The sequence below is a fragment of the Peromyscus californicus genome, unplaced genomic scaffold (genome assembly GCF_007827085.1).
Source record: "Peromyscus californicus insignis strain IS unplaced genomic scaffold, ASM782708v3 Scaffold_12__1_contigs__length_115047231, whole genome shotgun sequence".
NCBI classification, from domain to species: Eukaryota; Metazoa; Chordata; class Mammalia; order Rodentia; family Cricetidae; genus Peromyscus; species Peromyscus californicus.
Genome location: NW_026294413.1, coordinates 64,590,945 through 64,610,031, shown reverse-complemented (window position 1 = coordinate 64,610,031; position 19,087 = coordinate 64,590,945). Strand labels below are relative to the sequence as shown.

Genomic DNA, 19,087 nt, shown 5'->3' with positions numbered 1-19,087 from the left:
GTACTCCAGGCTTGCTGGCTGGCTGGCTTCTGGGAGATTCTCCTATCTCTGCCTTCCATCCCCCTCTAGTGCTGAGATTACAGATGTGTGCTGCTATCACATCCGCCTTTTTTTAAATGTGGTTTTCAGGATTGCGCAGCATGAGCTTTTGCCCACTGAGCCATTTTGCCAGCCCATTTTCTTTCCTGTTTTTAAAGTAAGGTACTTAGGCTTCTACATACGAGTTTCTCATCTTGGGTATTATCTTTTAACTTTGTATTGTGGCAGATAGAATTTAGCTCTTTGTCCTCTGTCTTTCTTGCCTTTAGCTTTTAAACACATGGATACTACCATTCTGGTTAAATTGGTATTGATGTTTTCATTATTGGGGACTGTGTAAGTATTATTTATAGCAGAGCCTTTCCCTTCTTGCATGACCCCCACCCTCACTTCTGAGGCTGATAATTACTTTGAACGTTTTCACTTATTGACTCCTATATACATCCATCGTTAACATGTGTCCAGCTGTTTTACAGACTAGCACATATCAGATGATCTCTGGAGCCCCCACCTCTCCTCTAGAACTGTTAAACTTGACTGGTTACACTCTCAGGCTGCCTGAACAGCTGCCAGCCCAAAACTTCTCTTCACTGTCATACTCAAAAGTCTCTTCACTTTATCCTTTCTAGTCCCTATTTGTGTATGTGTGTGTGTGTCCAATGCCATCCTTCTTGGATCCTACCCTCATCTGGGAAAAACATTCTCGAGACACTTTCCAAGAAAGGGATCTGAGAAATCTGTGAGTCTCTGTCTTAAGGTGTCATTATTTCACTCTCACTGATGTGACTCGGTGGTTTGGTTGACATCAAATTCTGCGGTGAGTGTCTGTTTTCTCATTATTTTCACGTCATGGTACTTTTTAAGATTTAGTATTGACACAGTTCCTTTTTGACCTCCGCTCTTTCTGTGTGTGCACATGTGGAGGCTGAGGCCGATGCCACTCTGTTCCTCTCCACCTGTGTCATTGAGACAGGGTCTCTCGCTGACTCTGGAGTTCATCCATTGACTAGATTGGTTGTCCAGTGAGCCCGTGGGGTCCTCCTGTTTCTGCCTCCCAGCTCTGCGATCACTGTGCACGCCGACAGGCCCTGCTGTTTACACGTGCTGGAGGCTTGAACTCGCTTGCTCATGCTTGTGCCGCAAGCGTTTTGCCCATAGAGCCCTCTCCTCAGCCCCACTCTCCCGCCTTTGTGGACGGTTTCCTCCATAGAGCCCTCTCCTCAGCCCCACTCTCCCGCCTTTGTGGACAGTTTCCTCCATTTTTGAACATTACATGGGGAGCTTTGTCTTTATTCCAAATATTGTGGAAGAGTCATGACTGCTCTGGAGTGGGTACCTTTTAGCTTATTAGTAATCTGTAGGTCCTGCCTTCATTTCTAAAAAAACATTTTTCTAACTTTTTATAGATAATTTTTTTTCTGCTCTGTCCTTTTTGGAATTTTTCTTATATAAAAGAGATTCTGACCTAATTTTCTTACTTATATATGTTCTGGAAATTTAGCTTACTAAAACAATGTGTAAATAAATTTTACTTATACCCATGTTTGTGCATGATTGTGCGTGTGTGTGTGTGTGTGTGTGTGTGTGTGTCCCAAGTCCTCACTCAATTCCTGTAACATCACACAGCCAAGTCCCAACTAGTGATGACAGGAGAGCCACAACATATCCTTGCTGTAACTCTCTTATAACTGATGGCACATCTTCTCTTATAACTTAGGGCTGCAGTTGGTTCTGTGCCCACTTCCCCTTTTGCAGACAGTGATGGATGGATGCCTTTTCTGGTTTGCTTTGCTAGTTAGTGTAGCTAGAGTTTTCCTGCCTGGCCCACAGTCAGGACAAATCTCTGTCACCTGTCAGTCCCACAGCCTCTCAGACCCAACCAAGTAAACACAGAGAGAGACTTATATTGCTTACAAACTGTATGGCCGTGGCAGGCTTCTTGCTAACTGTTCTTACAGCTTAAATTAATCCATTTCCATTAATCTATACCTTGCCACATGGCTCGTGGCTTACCGGCATCTTCACATGCTGTTTGTCATCGTGGTGGCTGGCAGTGTCTCTCTGACTCAGCCTTCCACTTCCCAGCTTTATTCTCCTTCTTGTCCCGCCTATACTTCCTGCTTAGCCAATGGCCAATCAGTGTTTTATTTATTGACAAATCAGCAACACATTTGCCATACAGAACATCCCACAGCAAGTTAGAGTACCTGTTTTCCATCTCCAAACCTTTTGTCTCATGTAGCCTAGGCTGTCCTCAAATGCATTGTGTAGCCAAGACTGACCATGAACTCAAGATCCTCTTGTCCTACTGCAAGAGTCCAATAGAGAGAAGCCTATTTTTGTACATAAACTTGGACTTTGATCACAAATCTGATCTTGTATATAGGTGCCCAGTCCTTTCATAAAAGGTTTGCCCCTGTCCTCTCTAGTCTCTGATCCTTCACTCCCTGGCTCCCACTGGTGGTTCTCTTGTGGAGAGGAGGCACAGATGCAGAGCATTGGAAGTCTCAGGGGTTACCAGTTCTGTTGGAGCTAATGCTCCATGTGCTTGTGTGTTTAGATGGAGTTGTCTACGCCTGGGGCCATAATGGATACAGCCAGCTGGGGAATGGGACCACCAATCAAGGAATTGCTCCTGTCCAAGTCAGTACGAATCTCTTGATCAAGCAGGTGGTTGAGGTAGCCTGTGGTTCACATCATTCAATGGCTTTAGCAGCTGACGGAGAGGTAAGTATGCTCTTTGATTCCTTTTGTCATAAACTGCACTAAGTGAATTGTAGATGGAGTTTTCCTGCCTGGCCCACAGTCAGGACAAATCTCTGACACCCGCCAGTCCCAAGCCGCTCAGACCCGACCAAGTAAACACAGAGAGAGACTTATATTGCTTACAAACTGTATGGCCGTGGCAGGCTTCTTGCTAACTGTTCTTACAGCTTAAATTAATCCATTTCTATAAATCTATACCTTGCCACATGGCTCGTGGCTTACCGGCATCTTCACGTGCTGTTTGTCATCGTGGCGGCTGGCAGTGTCTCTCTGACTCAGCCTTCCACTTCCCAGAATTCTCCTCTCCTTGTCCCGCCTACACTTCCTGCCTAGCCAATGACCAATCAGTGTTTTATTTATTGACCAATCAGCAACACATTTGCCATACAGACCATCCCACAGCACTTCCCCCTTTTTTTTTCCAAAAAGGAAGGTTTTAACCTTAACAAAGTAAAATTACATATAATTTGGGAATTTGGGTGTAGCTTCTCTTACTACTTCCTGCTGGAGGGGGACGCTGTATCTTATGGGACACAAAGAAAATTTTAGGATCATGGAGTAGTCCATGAGGCTGTATCGTCTGAGCCAGTTGCCTTGAAACCATTCTGGATGTTGGACCATCTGGGCCATGGTGTCATCAGAGATCTTTCAGGGGGTCTTGGCTGGTCAAACCTGATGTATCTTAATCTGGAACAAATCCATAGCCTTTGGCTTTCTGTGGGAACAAAAGCAGAGTCTCCTTTCCAAAGCAACATATCCTTATATCCAAATTTTGAAGTCAAGGTACCTTTAAAATATGCATATTGGTTTAACTCAGCTTCCTTTACAATCAAATATCTCTCTGCAGTTAAGAATACCAAAGACGCCGGGCGGTGGTGGCGCACGCCTTTAATCCCAGCACTTGGGAGGCAGAGCCAGGTGGATCTCTGTGAGTTCGAGGCCAGCCTGGTCTCCAAAGCGAGTTCCAGGAAAGGCGCAAAGCTACACAGAGAAACCCTGTCTCGAAAAACCAAAAAAAAAAAAAAAAAAAAAAAAAAAAGAATACCAAAGACAACACAATCCAGATTCTCTGTATAATATTCATTTTTACGTGGCTTATTTTATATACTACCTTTACTGTCTCTTTAAAAACTTTATTTTTAAAAACTATTTATTTCTTTATATAGCTGTATATATTCCTTTTTCTTTCTCTTTCAAGCCTACGTATATTTTACACACATTGTAAACTATTACATCTGAATCTGTCTTATTGTGAATCTATTGCCTTAAACTGTAGGAGCTGTGACTGCTAGCTCCGCCCACCTCAGCTTCCCAACATGGTGGTGGTACGTTCACCACCAGCTCTGGGAGCTATCGTGGGTCTATGCTTTTATCCAAACAGTGTGTAGTCCAGAAACCTCTTTTTTTTGTTTTGTACCTGCAAAGGCTAAATCCACCATGCAACTTAGTGTGCCACTTGCAGAGGCCTCATTCCCACCATAAGGCAGGTTGAGCTCGCACTCTAGGAACCCACAAGTAGCTCAAACCAGCAGCTGCCGCTCATTTGAGAGAGACAATTAGGAACCGTTTTTAGCTCTGTTTTAGAATCTTTTTTCTCAGTTTTTAGGTGGAAACTCTTGTCACCACGTTGGACGCCAGTGAATGATTATAATGAATACAAGTAAATAACAGCATGTTTTCCATGACCCTTACATGAGTAAACATTTTACGTTACATTACATTACATTACAGGAGAAAAGCAAATAATCCCCAAGAACCCACATATATTCATGTCCAAGCAACTTGTTATAAATTAGATTAACAGGGTGTAGGCAAGCAAGGTATTTTTCTCAGCCAGTTCTTTTACTGGCAGGCTACATTTTGTGGTTATAAAGAAAGAATCAGTCACTTTATTATTTATATCAAAATGTACTCTTATAAAAAAAATCATAGGAGAATCACAAACCTAAACTTTTATATATGAAAAACAATCAGTCAGCTCTACTTTAAATCCTCAGGGTGCAAACCCACTCATCTACAGTTTTTTTATATCAGGAAGCTGAGGGTAGAAATGCATACAAGGAATTAATCATCACCCTTGATTACCAACCCATCCTTGAAAGAAGGGTACATTAGCCAACAATAACCAGGCTGTCACTGTTTTTGTTCCCTGGCCTCAGTGAGTCCTTCACTCAACTATTAAAAGTGTGCCTTTCTAAACTTTACATCATTCCCCAAGATTTTCTACCTCAAAGCCATTAACAAAAACAACCTAACCTTAAGTCATTATTAAAAACTTTGTTTCAGCTATGATGCATACTGAAACCCATGAACACATCTCCCAACATTAAGAGCTTGAGCTAGCCTACCTGGGACTCAGTTGTTTTCTTTAATCATTAACCTAAGCCACACTCATCAAGAGAAATTCGTAAGTCCCAACTGCATGACACTTCCTTGTTCCTGTTTTCTATCCTCCACAGCGCTGCTCTACCGGGGCAGGAGCAGCACTATATCTTTTAACTACATTAATTTTCCCACTAAACTAACCTCTGTCATAATTCTGTACTATATTTATTAAAGCCCTCAATCATCAAAATTCTATTTAAACTAACACTATTATTGTGTAAAGTCATTGCTTCAGTTAAACAGTACAGCTTAAGAGGAAATCATCTTCATAATAATCCATAGGTAAAAATGCCCAGTAGAATGGGGTATTTCCATGAGATCATTCTACAACATTAAAGGCAGTGAGGATCCCCTACACCCATTTACACCATGGCAGAAAGCAAAGAAAGATGGCAGTGACAAACATGTAAAGGCACAACAGTAGCAAGAGACATTCTGGAGCCGAAGGCCTGGGGCCTTGCCTATCCGAGATTCCCCCATCAGTGCCTTGCATTCTGGTGGCCTAACTCCTGCTCCTCTGACATGGCCACCAGCAGCTTTTGATGAGAGAACTCGTTGTTCACGTTCATGATCATGCCATGATCACAACTTAGATGTGATATGTAAGCTTCTAAACACCCCTTTTCTTAGGGTGTAGTTTGTTTTTCAGTGTATATAATAATTTTGGAGAAAACAACTTTCCCAGCATTGTAGGAAGTAATTGTTCAGCCCCATATCCCTGCTTATCTTCAGGTTACTCACCCTGTTCACTCTCCCTCTGACCTCGTAACTGTTGTTCCACCTCAAGCTCTTGCTGGAGTCTTGCCTCCTGCCTGCACTGTTGCCATTGGTCTTTGTTAATAACTGGGATCCACCTGTTCAGTCTTCCCTGGCCCTCGGTGATTTCTAAAGCACAAATTAGGTCAATCACATTGTTCCTTTCTCCAGTGGTGTTAATTAGTTCTACCAATTGGGAACAAGTCAGAGAGGAAAATACCACAAAGCCAATGGTGACCCAGGTTTCATGGTTGGGATGTACCAGCGGTAGGCATAGCACATGGGCTGTGTCCAAACCCACTGTCTCCTTGCCCATTGCTTCTTGAGTGGAAACATGGTCCCCATTTAAAATGAAAGACAGTGGTGTTTTTAAGGAACTTGGAATGTTCCAGAAGCACCTGAGGAATGATTGTTATTAGACAAATCTTGCTCATTTCTGAAGCCTGGGATTCTTGCTGTGTTTTAATCATTAGCCTGTGTTAGTTTTGATAATGATGCAGAATCCCTGTAGTAGTAAACTAGGTATCTCTGTGACTGTTCCTTGGTGAAGTATGTGTTATTTCTCTTCTACCTGTAAAATGCATATTCCATCTGAGTTTTCATAGTCAAGACATCAGTGGTATGTTGGACTGTTGTCAGCATGTGAAAGTATTGACAGGGAAGAAAGATGTAGAAGCCAGGCTGAGGGTGTGTGGAGACTGCTTGTCACAGGGAAAGAAGTGGGCAAATGTAGGGGCTTAGAAATTGGGCTAGTGTTGGAAGAGGTTTTTGTTTTTTCCTTCTGCCATTAAGCCTCTCCATTCTCTGTTTTCTCCTCCAAGTAACCCTGAATCCTTCCTAAACACATCTCCACCATACTCAGAAACTCCCAACAGCTGTGGTTACCCACATAAGACCAAGTTGACCCAAATTCCCACAATAGATGGAGAGATAGCTCCAGGCTCTACTCCTTTCTGAGAGCTATTGGCAGTTGATAGCTGCTGTGGGAGGGGCAGGGGGAATCACTTTTTTAAGGGTGTGGCCATTGGCAAAATTATTTTTTCATTTCTCGTATTTGTTTCTGGTTTTTGACTAGCATAGAAACCTGTTTGTGTGTCTCCAGTAAATATCTTGTGTTCAAATTGTGATAGATAATAGATAGCAAAAGTAGGTTGTGCAAAGTTGACGTGTAGCAAGTGAGAATTCAAGTACTTGGAAGAACAATCTAATAATCAATGGTATTTCTGTAGGAGTAAACATGTCCTTAGCACTTATGACTATTACTATTTTATGGTGAGAAATTACAGTGGAAAGTTAGAAGCTTGCTAGCTTTTTTTAAATATACTGTGTCAGAAACATAGACAAACATGTTTGTGTCTACATAATGTCAGAGTTTATTGAGTAACAGTAAATCCGCAGGTACAGCAGCTTTGGTAGCAATTTGTCCAATAGCCCTGCTGTCCTTGGTTGCCCTGGCTGAAGACCATCACAAATTATTTATTCCAGTCTTTTAAAATTTCAGTCTTAATTACTTATATTAACTCTCAGAGCACACATTATATTGCTCACTCACTCTCCCTCCCTCCTGCCTGGTGTAAAATGTAAATATTACAAAGGGTTAAAGAGGCCACAGCAGAGTTAAAGGCATTTCAAAGAAGCAAAAGCTGGTAGAGGTGCAAAGAGTCTGGGAGTAAGATGAACTCCGGCTGGAGCTCTCTGGGAGAGGTGATAGCTGCTGCTGCTGCTGCTGCTGCTGCTGCTGCTAGAGTCAGGGTGTGGGGTCAGACTTGAGCTTCAGAAGCAAGGTGAAGTAGAGGCTTTAGAGACAAGGGCCCGAAGGGATAAATGGGCAGGTGGATGGACAGTAGGTCTAGACAGGTGGTGAATAGAACTTATCAGCAGTGTGTCCATGGTGAGCTGAAGCCCCTAGGACACTTCGGGGTTCTCTGCTTCCTCTACACACTGACCTGCAGTAGTAATGACCCCACACGTTTTTCATCTGATCAGTGTGCTTTATGACATCCAAGTGAGTGTTGCACCTTTTTCTTAGTCTGTGGTGTCAGGTAAGTTCTTGTGCCTGATTTTTCTGATAATAATTTTAATGTGCTGATGGGCTCCTACAGTCCCAGTTTATGTTTATAAATTTATATAGTAGCACTCTTATTGTGTCTTGTGGATGGTGCCAGACAGATGGTGCTGTTTAGGTGTCCACTAAGTGTATCGATCTTAGTAGAGTAAAAAGCTGCTTATAAGATGGATCCTCTAAGGAAAAGGCATAATCTGAAAACCATTTTGTTGTTGGGGGTTTTTACTCTTTTTCGGGGGCCTGCCACCCAGCTCCCAAATAAACAGCACACAGAAGCTTATTCTTAATTATGAATGCTCAGTCTCAGCTTGGCTTAGTTTCTTGCCAGCTTTCCTTAACTTAAGTTACCCTGTCTACCTTCTGCCTCTGGACTTTTCCCATTCTCTTACTTCTGTAAATCTTACTCTTACTCCATGTCTGGCTGTGTAGCTTTGGTAGCTACGTTGGGTGGCTGGCCCCTGATGTCCTCCTCCTTTTCTTGCTCCTTCTTTCTTCTATGTATTCTCTCTGTCTGCCAGCCCCACCTATTTCTCTCTCCTGCCTTGCCATTGGCCATTCAGTTCTTTATTAGACCATTGGGTGTTTTAGGCAGGCACAGTAACACAGTTTCACAGAGTTAAACAAATGCAACATAAACAAAAATAACACACCTTAAAATAATATTCTACACCACCATTTTACAAAATGTGGAGTAATTTAGAGCAGGGCACAGCCTGACCTCAACAGTAGTCCTGAGGCATCAACTATGCATTAGTGAGACAGAGAAATGAACAATGTAGTTTGGAACGCTTTCCATGAGAAAGGAGAATTTGTGTCCACAGAGTTGAGCGTGCTTTTTATATCATTGATGCTTTGCCTTATTAGTACCAAAATTAATAAAATGTATGTATCTAGTTGTCACACTTAGAGAGACACTATAGTAACGTTGTCAAAAGCATAGTACAATACTTGGGCTCTCTATATCCATCGTCCAGGGGATGGGAATACTTACCCCAGGGCCACCATATGGGATTCCTGTGAAGATAAGTAGGTAAGTGCACATAAAGCATTCAAAACCATGCCGAAGGTCTAATGACTGGTTTTCCTTGTTCCTTCTCTTGTAGTTGTTTGCGTGGGGCTTTAACAACTGTGGTCAGGTGGGGTCAGGATCTACAGCGAATCAGCCAACTCCTCGAAAAGTCACGAACTGTTTACACACAAAGAGAGTGGTCAGCATTGCCTGTGGTCAGACCTCCTCCATGGCTGTTCTGGACAGTGGTGAGGTTCGTACTCTGTCTGTCTGTCCCCTCCACCTACATTCAAAGGGTCCAGCATGGAGGGAAGGAGAGCTTGTTTTGGTTAACTGACCCTAAGGAGAACCAGCTAGCAAGTGCTCAATCCTCAGAAGGACTTCAAATCTGAAGACTGCAGTAAAAATTCTAATGTGTCTTCATTTTAGTTTTTGCAAGATCCCTGTAGCCACATGGTAAAGGAGAGGGTGGGGTAAATGTTAGATCCGGGTAGTCTAATCCATATAGGTATTTGGATTTAATGCTATGGGCTGAGAAAGAACTGCCTTTCTTCAGTGGAAGAGTCATCTGTACATTTTTGAAAGTCAGCTAATGAATTCTTCACTAAACCACCCACAGCATCTCACATGTTGTATTGGAGGAAGCATCTTGTTGTTGATCGTCATTATCTACTTTTATAAACCTACCCTCTGCCCTGCACCATGGTCCCTTGCGAGCTGATGGTTACTTGTATGAAATTACTGATGACACTTCAGTGGGCCACGTACCACCTTTGCTTTCCTTGGTGCATGGGAATTATACAGTCTTTGTGTATGGCATCATGCAGTGGGTTTGGGGTGCTGTACATGTTTCTGAGTACTCACCTAAGTTGAGTTTTTGTATTCACTCCTGCTATCATCCTTGAATACTTCAGAATTCTGTGGGCAATCATCTAGTACCCTCCGTCCAGTGTTCTTCATGCTTTTGTTTCTTTAAGATTTATTGTTACTATTTTTTAATTATGTGGATATGTTTGTGTGTGCACACGAGTGCAGTGTGCCCATGGAGTTCAGAAGAGGCTGTCAGGTCTACTACAGATGGAATTATAGGCTGTTGGGAGCCTTCTGTGCTGGGAAGTGAGCTGGGTGGTCTGCAAGAGCTGTACCACTCTGAACTGCTGAGCACTAAGTTTAACTTTAAAATGATTATTATGTGCTTGCTTTTACAAGGGCAAAGACAACGAAGCATATAAGTAAACATTAAATATCTCTTTCCTAATCTCATTAATAGTTTCATGTGTGTCCTTCTGGACTTTTCTTTATAAGCAGTTATCTACAAATGAGTTTAATTACCTTATTTAACAATTATATAACACTGACAATTATACATTGCTGTCCCTCTCTGTCATTCTGTGGTTTGTTGTTCCCTCACTTCACAGCATGTGCTTTGCCGGTGTGCTGTCTCAGACCGTCTCTGTAGCACTTACCAGAATGCTGCTTAGTTTTGCTTCTGGGGGTGACGAACACCTGGAACTCTGCTGAAGGGCTTTTCAGTTGTTTTTAATTTTTTGCTGCTGTGAATAATGATTTTTATTTATTATTATTATTATATTCTGTTACTATATGTATATCTTGGTACATTATTTAGGTATTTCTATAGAATAAATTCCCAGCATAGAATTTTTAGATCAAGAAGTATGCCATTAAGAATATTAAGCTATTGCTAGATTTCCAGTGCCTGTTACATTTCTGGCTTTGATGAGATTACCTGTAGCCACCTCTCACACTCTGCCCCTTTCTACTTTACTTTGTCCTGAAAGTCCCACTGTACATTTCCTGCATCCATGTGGGGCTTGGTGCCACCAGAAGTCATAGGCGTCTAATTTGAACTTGACCTTTTAAAAATCTGTTCTTGGTTAGAATTTATTACTATGGCCCACACTGGATATTCCAAACTGTTGACCCTCCCGACTAGCCTATGCCAGCGTTACTGTCAACAAATGGTGCCTGCCATTTGAAACACCTGAGGGACCACCCAGTTCTGTGAGTCTCCTGTTCAGTCCCTTTCTCACCCAGTCCGTCTCCTGGTCCCCCGTCACTTCTTCCCTCAGAGCCTTATGAGAGCTCACTTGTTTACTGATGGGACACGAATTACCTACTGAGTCATTTCTTTGTCTGTCACCTGTCCACCCTTTTCTCTGTGCTCTTTTAAAATGCAAATTTAATTTCTAGTTTTGAATATTGTAGTAAAAATTCCTAGATGTATTCCACTTTCTTTTTTTTTTTTTTTTTTTTTTTTTGTTGTTGTTTGTCTGTTTGCCCCTTTGTTTGGTTTTGTTTTTTGAGGTTGTGTCTTACTATGTAGCCTGCTGGTCTGGTACTTGATATTAGCCCAGGCTTGCCTTGAATTTGTGGCAGTCTTCTGCCTCAGCATGCTTAGAGCTGGGATTACAGGCATGTACATACTGCCTAGCTTTTTAAATTTTTATCAGTTTACTATCTGGCTCTTTCTTCTTTTCTTCTACCACTATTCTACCTACTTATCTTCTGTCTCAGCCTGTGACATTCTGTGTGCCTTCTGCCTGGAACGCCATCATCTACCCCTGCTCGGGTCTCCACTTTCTAGCATCCTTCCCTCACATTGTTTCTTAGGAAGAAATCTTCTCACTTTTCCTGCAGTACCTTGATAATCTCTGTTGTGGCTCTTACTACCTGCTCACCAAGTGTGCACATGTTCGTTGTCTTTGTTAAACTTGGGCGAAAGACTCCTTCCTGTGCCTTTTACTGTGTAGGACATGTGGTAGGTACTTGCTAATCATTAATGACCCTCAACTTTCTCATTTGTGAAGTCATGGAATGGGGATAAAGTCAGTCTTCACCCCCAGAACCTCCAGATTGCACTTGTAGGATCACATAGTGTACAGTACAGGTTTTGGAGTGTCTGTTCTGTGTAGGACAGACCTGCTCTTCCCGTTGGCAGTCTCCACAGCTTGTCCTCTCCTCTCCTCTCTCTTTCTCAGGTGTATGGCTGGGGCTATAATGGCAATGGACAGCTGGGCTTGGGAAACAATGGCAACCAGTTGACCCCAGTGAGAGTGGCAGCGCTGCACGGCATGTGTGTGAACCAGGTACACATTGTATTTCCTGCCAGCCAACCCCACCCGCCTTCCCTGCTCTCATGACAGATGTATTGGAGGTTAATTCTTTTGTCATTCATTTCAAGCAATTCTTTATGCCTTCACTTTTCACATGGAATGTTTTAGCCTTTCTATTTTTCTGTTAGAAAAGGGAAGCCCATGGTCGTCTTCTTGGGGTAAAGAAATTCATAAAGAAGTGGTCAAAGAATTAGACTTCCCTGATGCTTCTGAGTATTCCAGCAGATGCCAGTCCACACATGCTGCTGACCTGGCATTCTGCAGAGGCCAGCTGTGGCCTAAGCAGGTGGTTGCTCTGTCCTGTCTGTCTTCTGGTATAGTAACCGTTGTGTTTACTTTCAGATTGTCTGCGGCTATGCACATACTCTAGCACTAACAGATGAGGGCTTGCTCTATGCCTGGGGAGCTAACACATATGGGCAGCTGGGAACTGGCAGTAAAAATAACCTGCTAAGCCCAGCACACATCATGGTGGAAAAAGAAAGGTAAATTTGCCATGCCATATCTTGGAGACTGTGGGACTTTGTGGCAGGGCTGTGGTATTTAGCTTGTGAGTCTTGTTTATTAACATTCTCATTTTGATCATAACGGCTTCTAAGTCAGAATGAACATGTAAATTTGCCCTGTCTTCTGAACTTGCCCTGTTCTGAGGCACCCAGCTGAGATGGTAGAAACTAAGTCATCTTAGTTCTGAAAGACTTGGAACTGTCCATTGTGTAGAGAGGTTATTTAGGGTCTGCGATCACACTGAAATTCAGAGTGTAGCACTAACTTTGTCCCGACTGAATTCACTTTTAAATAATTAAAGGACATTATCTACTTAAATATTGATTTGGGGGCTGGAGAGATGGCTCAGAGGTTAAGAGCACTGGCTGCTCTTCCAAAGGTCCTGAGTTCAATTCCCAGCAACCACATGGTGGCTCATTACCATCTGTAATGAGATCTGGTGCCCTCTTCTGGCCTGCAGGGATGTGTGCAGGCAGAACACTGTATACATAATAAATAAATTAAAAAAAAAAACATATTGATTTGGTTTAATGTCTGCTTCTGGAATAGGTACTTAATATTTGTTCATCAGATTGTGAGGTTTTATGCAGTTTGTTTGGGAGCCTGCCCTAGGAGCACTGTGAAAATGAAGCTGGTCTGACCTTCGGAATGTTCAGAGCCCATGAACCTCAGTGCAGTAGTATTCATCCTAATGAATAGGTTGAACGTTGGGTGGAGGTGAGGGGGAAAATGTACCTATAAGGAAGTGTTTATTGAAGATAATATTTACAAGGGGGGATGATAGAAAGGAGAGGGATAGTCAAATCTGGAAAGTGCTTGTAAGTACCTGAGTTTGGTCACCAGAACCCATACTTAAAAAGCCAGATGTGCTGGTGTGTACTTGTAATTGCTGGCCAGCCTAGCCTGTTTGGTGAGTTCCGGACAGTTAGACACCCTATCCCAATAAAGAGCTTTACTACGGTATCTGAGGGATTACTCCTGAGGCTGTCTTCTGGCCTTGACACAGGTCTGCACACTATCCTAACCCCCTCCTCCATGAACACACACACAACACACACATACACACACACACACAAAATAGGGTTTTTTCTAATTAAAAAAATTTTTTAATATATTTGTATGAGTGTTTTCCCTCATGTATGTATGTGCACCATGTGTATGCCTGGTGTCTGTGGAGTCAGAGTGTGTTGGATCCTCTAGAACTGGAGTTACAGATAGTTGTGAGCCGCCATGTGGGTGTTGTGACACAAACCCAGGTCCTCTACAAAAACAAAAAGCGTTCTTACCTCTGACTCCACACTCTCCAGCCCCACTGTTTTGTCTGTTTACTGTTTCTATTCCCAGAACAGTGAAGACATTTGTCATTGTCCACTGTCCTCAGTGACTTTCATTTCCAGTCTCTTTTCAAGTTTGCCACAACAGTAATATATATATATATATATGTGTATATATATATATATATATATATATATATATATATATATATATATATATATATATTTAGTATCTGTTCCTACCTCAGGATGAACGAACTTAGGTAAGAATGTGGCCCTCAGAGAGAGGCGAAGGAGAGAGGAAGTGGAGGTGTTAGGGGAGCTCTTTCTGACCTTTGGTTTTGAAGGCAGGGTTAGTTGCTTCCCTCACTGACCTTGGGCTGACTTGTGAGGTGTTCAGGCATGAATTTCTAGATTACTATCTAGATGTGCTGAAGGCTCGTGTGCTAAGGAAGTAACATGAGTTTTTCTTCAATGTTTCAGGGTTGTAGAAATCGCAGCCTGTCACTCCAGCCACACGTCTGCCGCCAAGACTCAGGGTGGTCACGTGTACATGTGGGGCCAGTGCCGCGGCCAGTCGGTGGTCCTTCCCCACCTCACCCACTTCTCCTGCACTGATGACGTGTTTGCCTGCTTTGCCACGCCTGCCGTCTGCTGGCGCCTCCTGTCTGTGGGTAAGCCACTGGGGCCTGCTTCCTCCTGGGGAACCCAATCCTGGTCCTTGCATGTTTGGTTCTCAGGTTTTCTGTATGCGAGTTTTAATGCTTTTCCTGAATAATAATCAGATTTATTCAAAGGTCACTCCCATAGACTTTTTTCTTCCTAGAGCACTTTTATTTTAGTTGAAGTCATACTTAATAACAAAATTAACCAATACAATCAAGTGGAATTTAGTCCATTCGTAATGCTTCGCACCACTGTTTTGTATTAAGCTCCAAATGTTTTTTTTTTTTTTTTTTTTTTTTTTGGTTTTTCGAGACAGGGTTTCTCTGTGTAGCTTTGCGCCTTTCCTGGATCTCGCGCTGTAGCCCAGGCTGGCCTCGAACTCACAGAGATCTGCCTGCCTCTGCCTCCCGAGTGCTGGGATTAAAGGCGTGCGCCACCACCGCCCGGCTAAGCTCCAAATGTTTTTATTGCTTCAAAAGGCAGCCACTACTCACTAAGCAGCCACACCTCATCCACATCCCCTTTTCCTGAGGGAAGAAGATGTTAAGGAAGAATTAAGCTGCTACTAAACTTCAGGAGGAACAAAGACCATTTTTAAATTGTTTTGCCAGCTCAGTTACAGTTAGTATAATACAGTGTATATTTGCAGTAAACACAATGACTGACACACTTTTGGGTCAGTGAGTGGGACCATTTGATTGTAACTACATTTATGTTTAGCACACACAGCCAAACAGGCCAGGACAGCACAGCCTGAGATTTCCCTGTACTGCTCCAGCTGGCCTAGTTAGGAAAGGGTTCTCCAGGTTCTTGATTTTCAAATGCAGATACCTTTTTCACAACAGTATTTATACTGTTTGGAGAGGGGAGAAAACTAGCCACTGATCTTAGCTTGTAAATTGCTTCTTTCCTCCCGGCCACTTAAGTCAGGGTTTTCCTCTGGATGTGAGTTCAGTTGTTAGAAGTCATTCTCTAAAAACAGGCTGTGCGGCCATCACGGACAAAGAGGGGAGGGTTATTTCCATCCTGTGGTGAGCTGCTGAGGCACCCATGAAACCTTTGTTTCCGGTGAGTGCTTAGCCCACCTCACTTGTCTCCTTTGCTCTGGGGTCAGGGGAGGCTGTCCTGTGAGGAGTCCCTACTTTTTCAAAGCCGCAGTGCTCCTGTTTCAGTCATCGTTCTCATCCAGGACAGTGGAGACCTGTCCACTTTGGCTTAACGGTTCCCAGCCTCTGGGTGGGTCTTTCTCAGTGTCGTTTGTTCCTCTGTTCCTCTGTCCATAGAGAGGAGCGGATGGGTTTGTGTTGGATCCTTGACTGTATTCGCAATAACACCATGCTCCCTAGATAGACTCACACAGCAGCTCATGTCACACTGCACATCATTGATTTTCCTGCAGAATGCTTGAGTCCTTAGAAGGAAAGTTGGCTGCTTCTAGATAGCATGGAAGGATTAATTAATCCTTTAATTTTCAGGGTTAAGAGAAATGTTTAGATATCAGATGGTAAGAAATTTTTCCACCTAAGAACTGTTTGCATGGTAAGGTAAATTCACCGTGACTGAATATGCCATCCTGGAAACTACTCAAATCAGAGCAAAGATGATGTCAGTGTTTCAGTCAAGGAAAACTGGTAAGCAGTTCATCCCAGAAGAGAAACCACTCAGTTTATGAGAGCAGTTGTATCCCCATAGACTACCTGTGAGGCTTGTTTATTTATTTATTTATTTTTTAATTTTGGTTTTTTAAGACAAAGTTTCTCTGTGTAGCTTTGGAGCCTGTCCTGGAACTCACTCTGTAGATCAGGCTGGCCTCGAACTCACAGAGATCCACCTGCATCTGTCTTCTGAGTGCTGGGATTAAAAGTGTGTGCCACCATGTCCCAGCATGAGGTTTCTTTTTAGTGTATATTTTCATGTTTAATTATACACGAAGACTGTTATTTTTGATTTTTCCAGATACTCACTTTGTTTTGTTTGTAGTTTATAGATCAGTTACTTTAATGCTATGAGTTTGATTTGTCAAATGAGTTATGAGCTTTATTGACCAGAAATAGAATGGAATTATGCACCATAATTATCTTTGAAAGCCTCTCATGCCTGATTCTGTCTCCTGAGCTTTGTGTTAACCGTGTGTCTGTTGCCTTCAGAGCATGAAGACTTTTTAACAGTTGCAGACTCACTCAAGAAAGAATTTGACAGTCCAGAAACTGCTGATCTGAAATTTCGAATTGATGGGAAATACATTCATGTCCATAAAGCTGTTTTGAAAATCAGGTATTTTTGCATGAGTTTAGAGCCATCAGTAACTTTACTTTCTTTTTGCTATTTCCATTTGTTTATTACACCACAGGATAGACACTAAGAAGAAATGGCTGTAGCAGTACAAAGAAGTCTGACAACTTAGTATTTTCGCAGACAGTTATCAGTTTTACTTGTTATCAAAGAGTGTCTTCTGCTTGTGTTCATGCAACTTTTAGGAAGTTAGCGAGCATAAGTTTTTGTTGTTGTTGTTTTGTTGTTGTTGTTGTTTTTCGAGACAGGGTTTCTCTGTGTGGTCTTGGAGCCTGTCCTGGATCTCGCTCTGTAGACCAGGCTGGCCTCAAACTCAGAGATCCGCCTGGCTCTGCCTCCTGAGTGCTGGAATTGAAGGCATGTGCTACCACTGCCCAGCGATTATAAATATTTGTATTGGTTTTTGTTGTTGTTGTTGTTTAGTTTTCTATAGTACTGCAGATTATAGCCAGTGCTTATGCATGCCAGGCAAGTACCTCTAGTTCTTGTGTTGTTTTCAAATTACACATTGTGCTGGGGATATAGATCGTCGAACACTTATCTAGCATGGGCAGTGCCCTCGGTTTGATTCCCCAACAGTAAAAAGAAATGAATTAATGAATTAATTACAGCGCTTGTAGCTACTTAATTTTATTTGTGTGTTAAATTTGTAAGCAAATATCAATATCTATCCTCTTCTACTATTAAAGATTAAGTTTTCCCAAACAGAAAACTCATATAATAAGGAATATAAGTTGCCAACTAAAGAAAAGTTGTTTAGATAGAATAAGTGGCAGGAGTCCTGAATAAATGGGAGAGGACTGAGCATTCATTAGCAATGATTGAATGATCGTTTGCTTAGATGCCTCTACAGAGAATACACACGTGAACTCAGATCATTAAATTGGCTATTTATGTCTTCAGGAAAATCAGTTAAAAGCCCATTTGTGGATGGGGCGCAGCTCGGTGGGTAGAGGGCTTGTCTACTGTGTGAGAAGCCCTTGCACTGCAGAAAACTGCTGCCTCCCAGCATCTGTGGGTGGAAGCAGCAGAATAAGAAATTCTAAGAGAACTGCATAGCCGTATGTCATTCATTACCTTGAGCAGTAACTGTATGAACCACAGTAGTGGATGAAAAGATGTTTTACCTATGACTCTGTATGTGCGTGTGTGTATGTGCATCTTTCTCATATAGCTTTTCTGACTGGTTACATCCATTATGCCTTGCTTAGAAGTATTTTTTCGAACTTCACAGAGTAACTCTCACTCAAGCCATTTTTTTAGGACCCTGAGTGAATATTGTGTATTTCTGTGCCATATCTCACTCTGCCACTAAGCTACATCGCCAGCCCTCACTGTGTTGTTCAAGATCCATTTCTGTGATTAGAACGGGGACTGGTGGAAACCAGTTGAAGTACTGGGTGCTTCTGGGCTCTCTATCTGATTGATACTGTTAAATGGTGATATCAAGATGAGTACAATTAGCAGCACCGTACATGAAAGTCCTTGCATAGCAAATACTTTTGGGGCTAATAGTGAATGACCCCAGCTTGTGCCAGCTCAGAAGGAAAAGGATACCTGTAATATCTGAGGATACCTGTAATATCTGTTATTTGCGTTTGTTGTAGGTGTGAGCACTTCCGATCCATGTTCCAGTCCTATTGGAATGAGGACATGAAGGAGGTGATAGAGATAGACCAGTTTTCTTACCCTGTGTACCGTGCCTTTCTCCAGTACCTCTACACAGACACAGTGGATCTGCCACCCGAGGACGCCATAGGTACTGCACTGGGACTGGCCAGGCCATGTGCCCATGACTTCATTCTGTTCTTAGAGCAGTGACATATAGTAATTTACAGGTGTATTGACTTTTGTATACTTAAAAATAATGTGTGAAGTAAACATCTCTAAACTGCTACTGTTGTTTAAAATTATGGACATACTTTGTAACTGTAAACTTATTTTAAAATTTTAATATGAAAGGATGAGTTTCTAATGCATTTAACCTTTTAGAAACAAAAGAGAATCCTTTTTTTTCTCTTTGTACTATGGAAGAAATTGTATAAAGTAATTACAGGACAGGTATATTTTCGGAGGTATGAGAAATGGAGTAAAAAGATACTGACTCAGATTCAGAATAGTGTGTGCTAAGAAACCACTCCCATGAAATGAACGTGGCGTGTTAGCAGCTGTCGTGGGTACTGCGAGCTGGTGT

The 19,087-nt window shown here is 42.3% G+C and overlaps 1 protein-coding gene across 5 annotated transcripts in view; it reads left to right on the top strand.

The window, feature by feature from the left end:
- Positions 1 to 19,087, top strand: part of Rcbtb1 (RCC1 and BTB domain containing protein 1) — a 42,278-nt gene that overhangs the window by 15,834 nt on the left and 7,357 nt on the right. For all 5 annotated transcript variants that reach the window (XM_052733070.1, XM_052733072.1, XM_052733069.1 and 2 more), the window contains exons 5-11: positions 2,600 to 2,766; positions 9,115 to 9,273; positions 12,020 to 12,127; positions 12,497 to 12,639; positions 14,419 to 14,609; positions 16,749 to 16,875; positions 18,501 to 18,652. In XM_052733070.1, the coding sequence (XP_052589030.1) occupies positions 2,600 to 2,766; positions 9,115 to 9,273; positions 12,020 to 12,127; positions 12,497 to 12,639; positions 14,419 to 14,609; positions 16,749 to 16,875; positions 18,501 to 18,652 (1,047 nt within the window). The remainder of the gene's footprint in view (positions 1 to 2,599; positions 2,767 to 9,114; positions 9,274 to 12,019; positions 12,128 to 12,496; positions 12,640 to 14,418; positions 14,610 to 16,748; positions 16,876 to 18,500; positions 18,653 to 19,087) is intronic.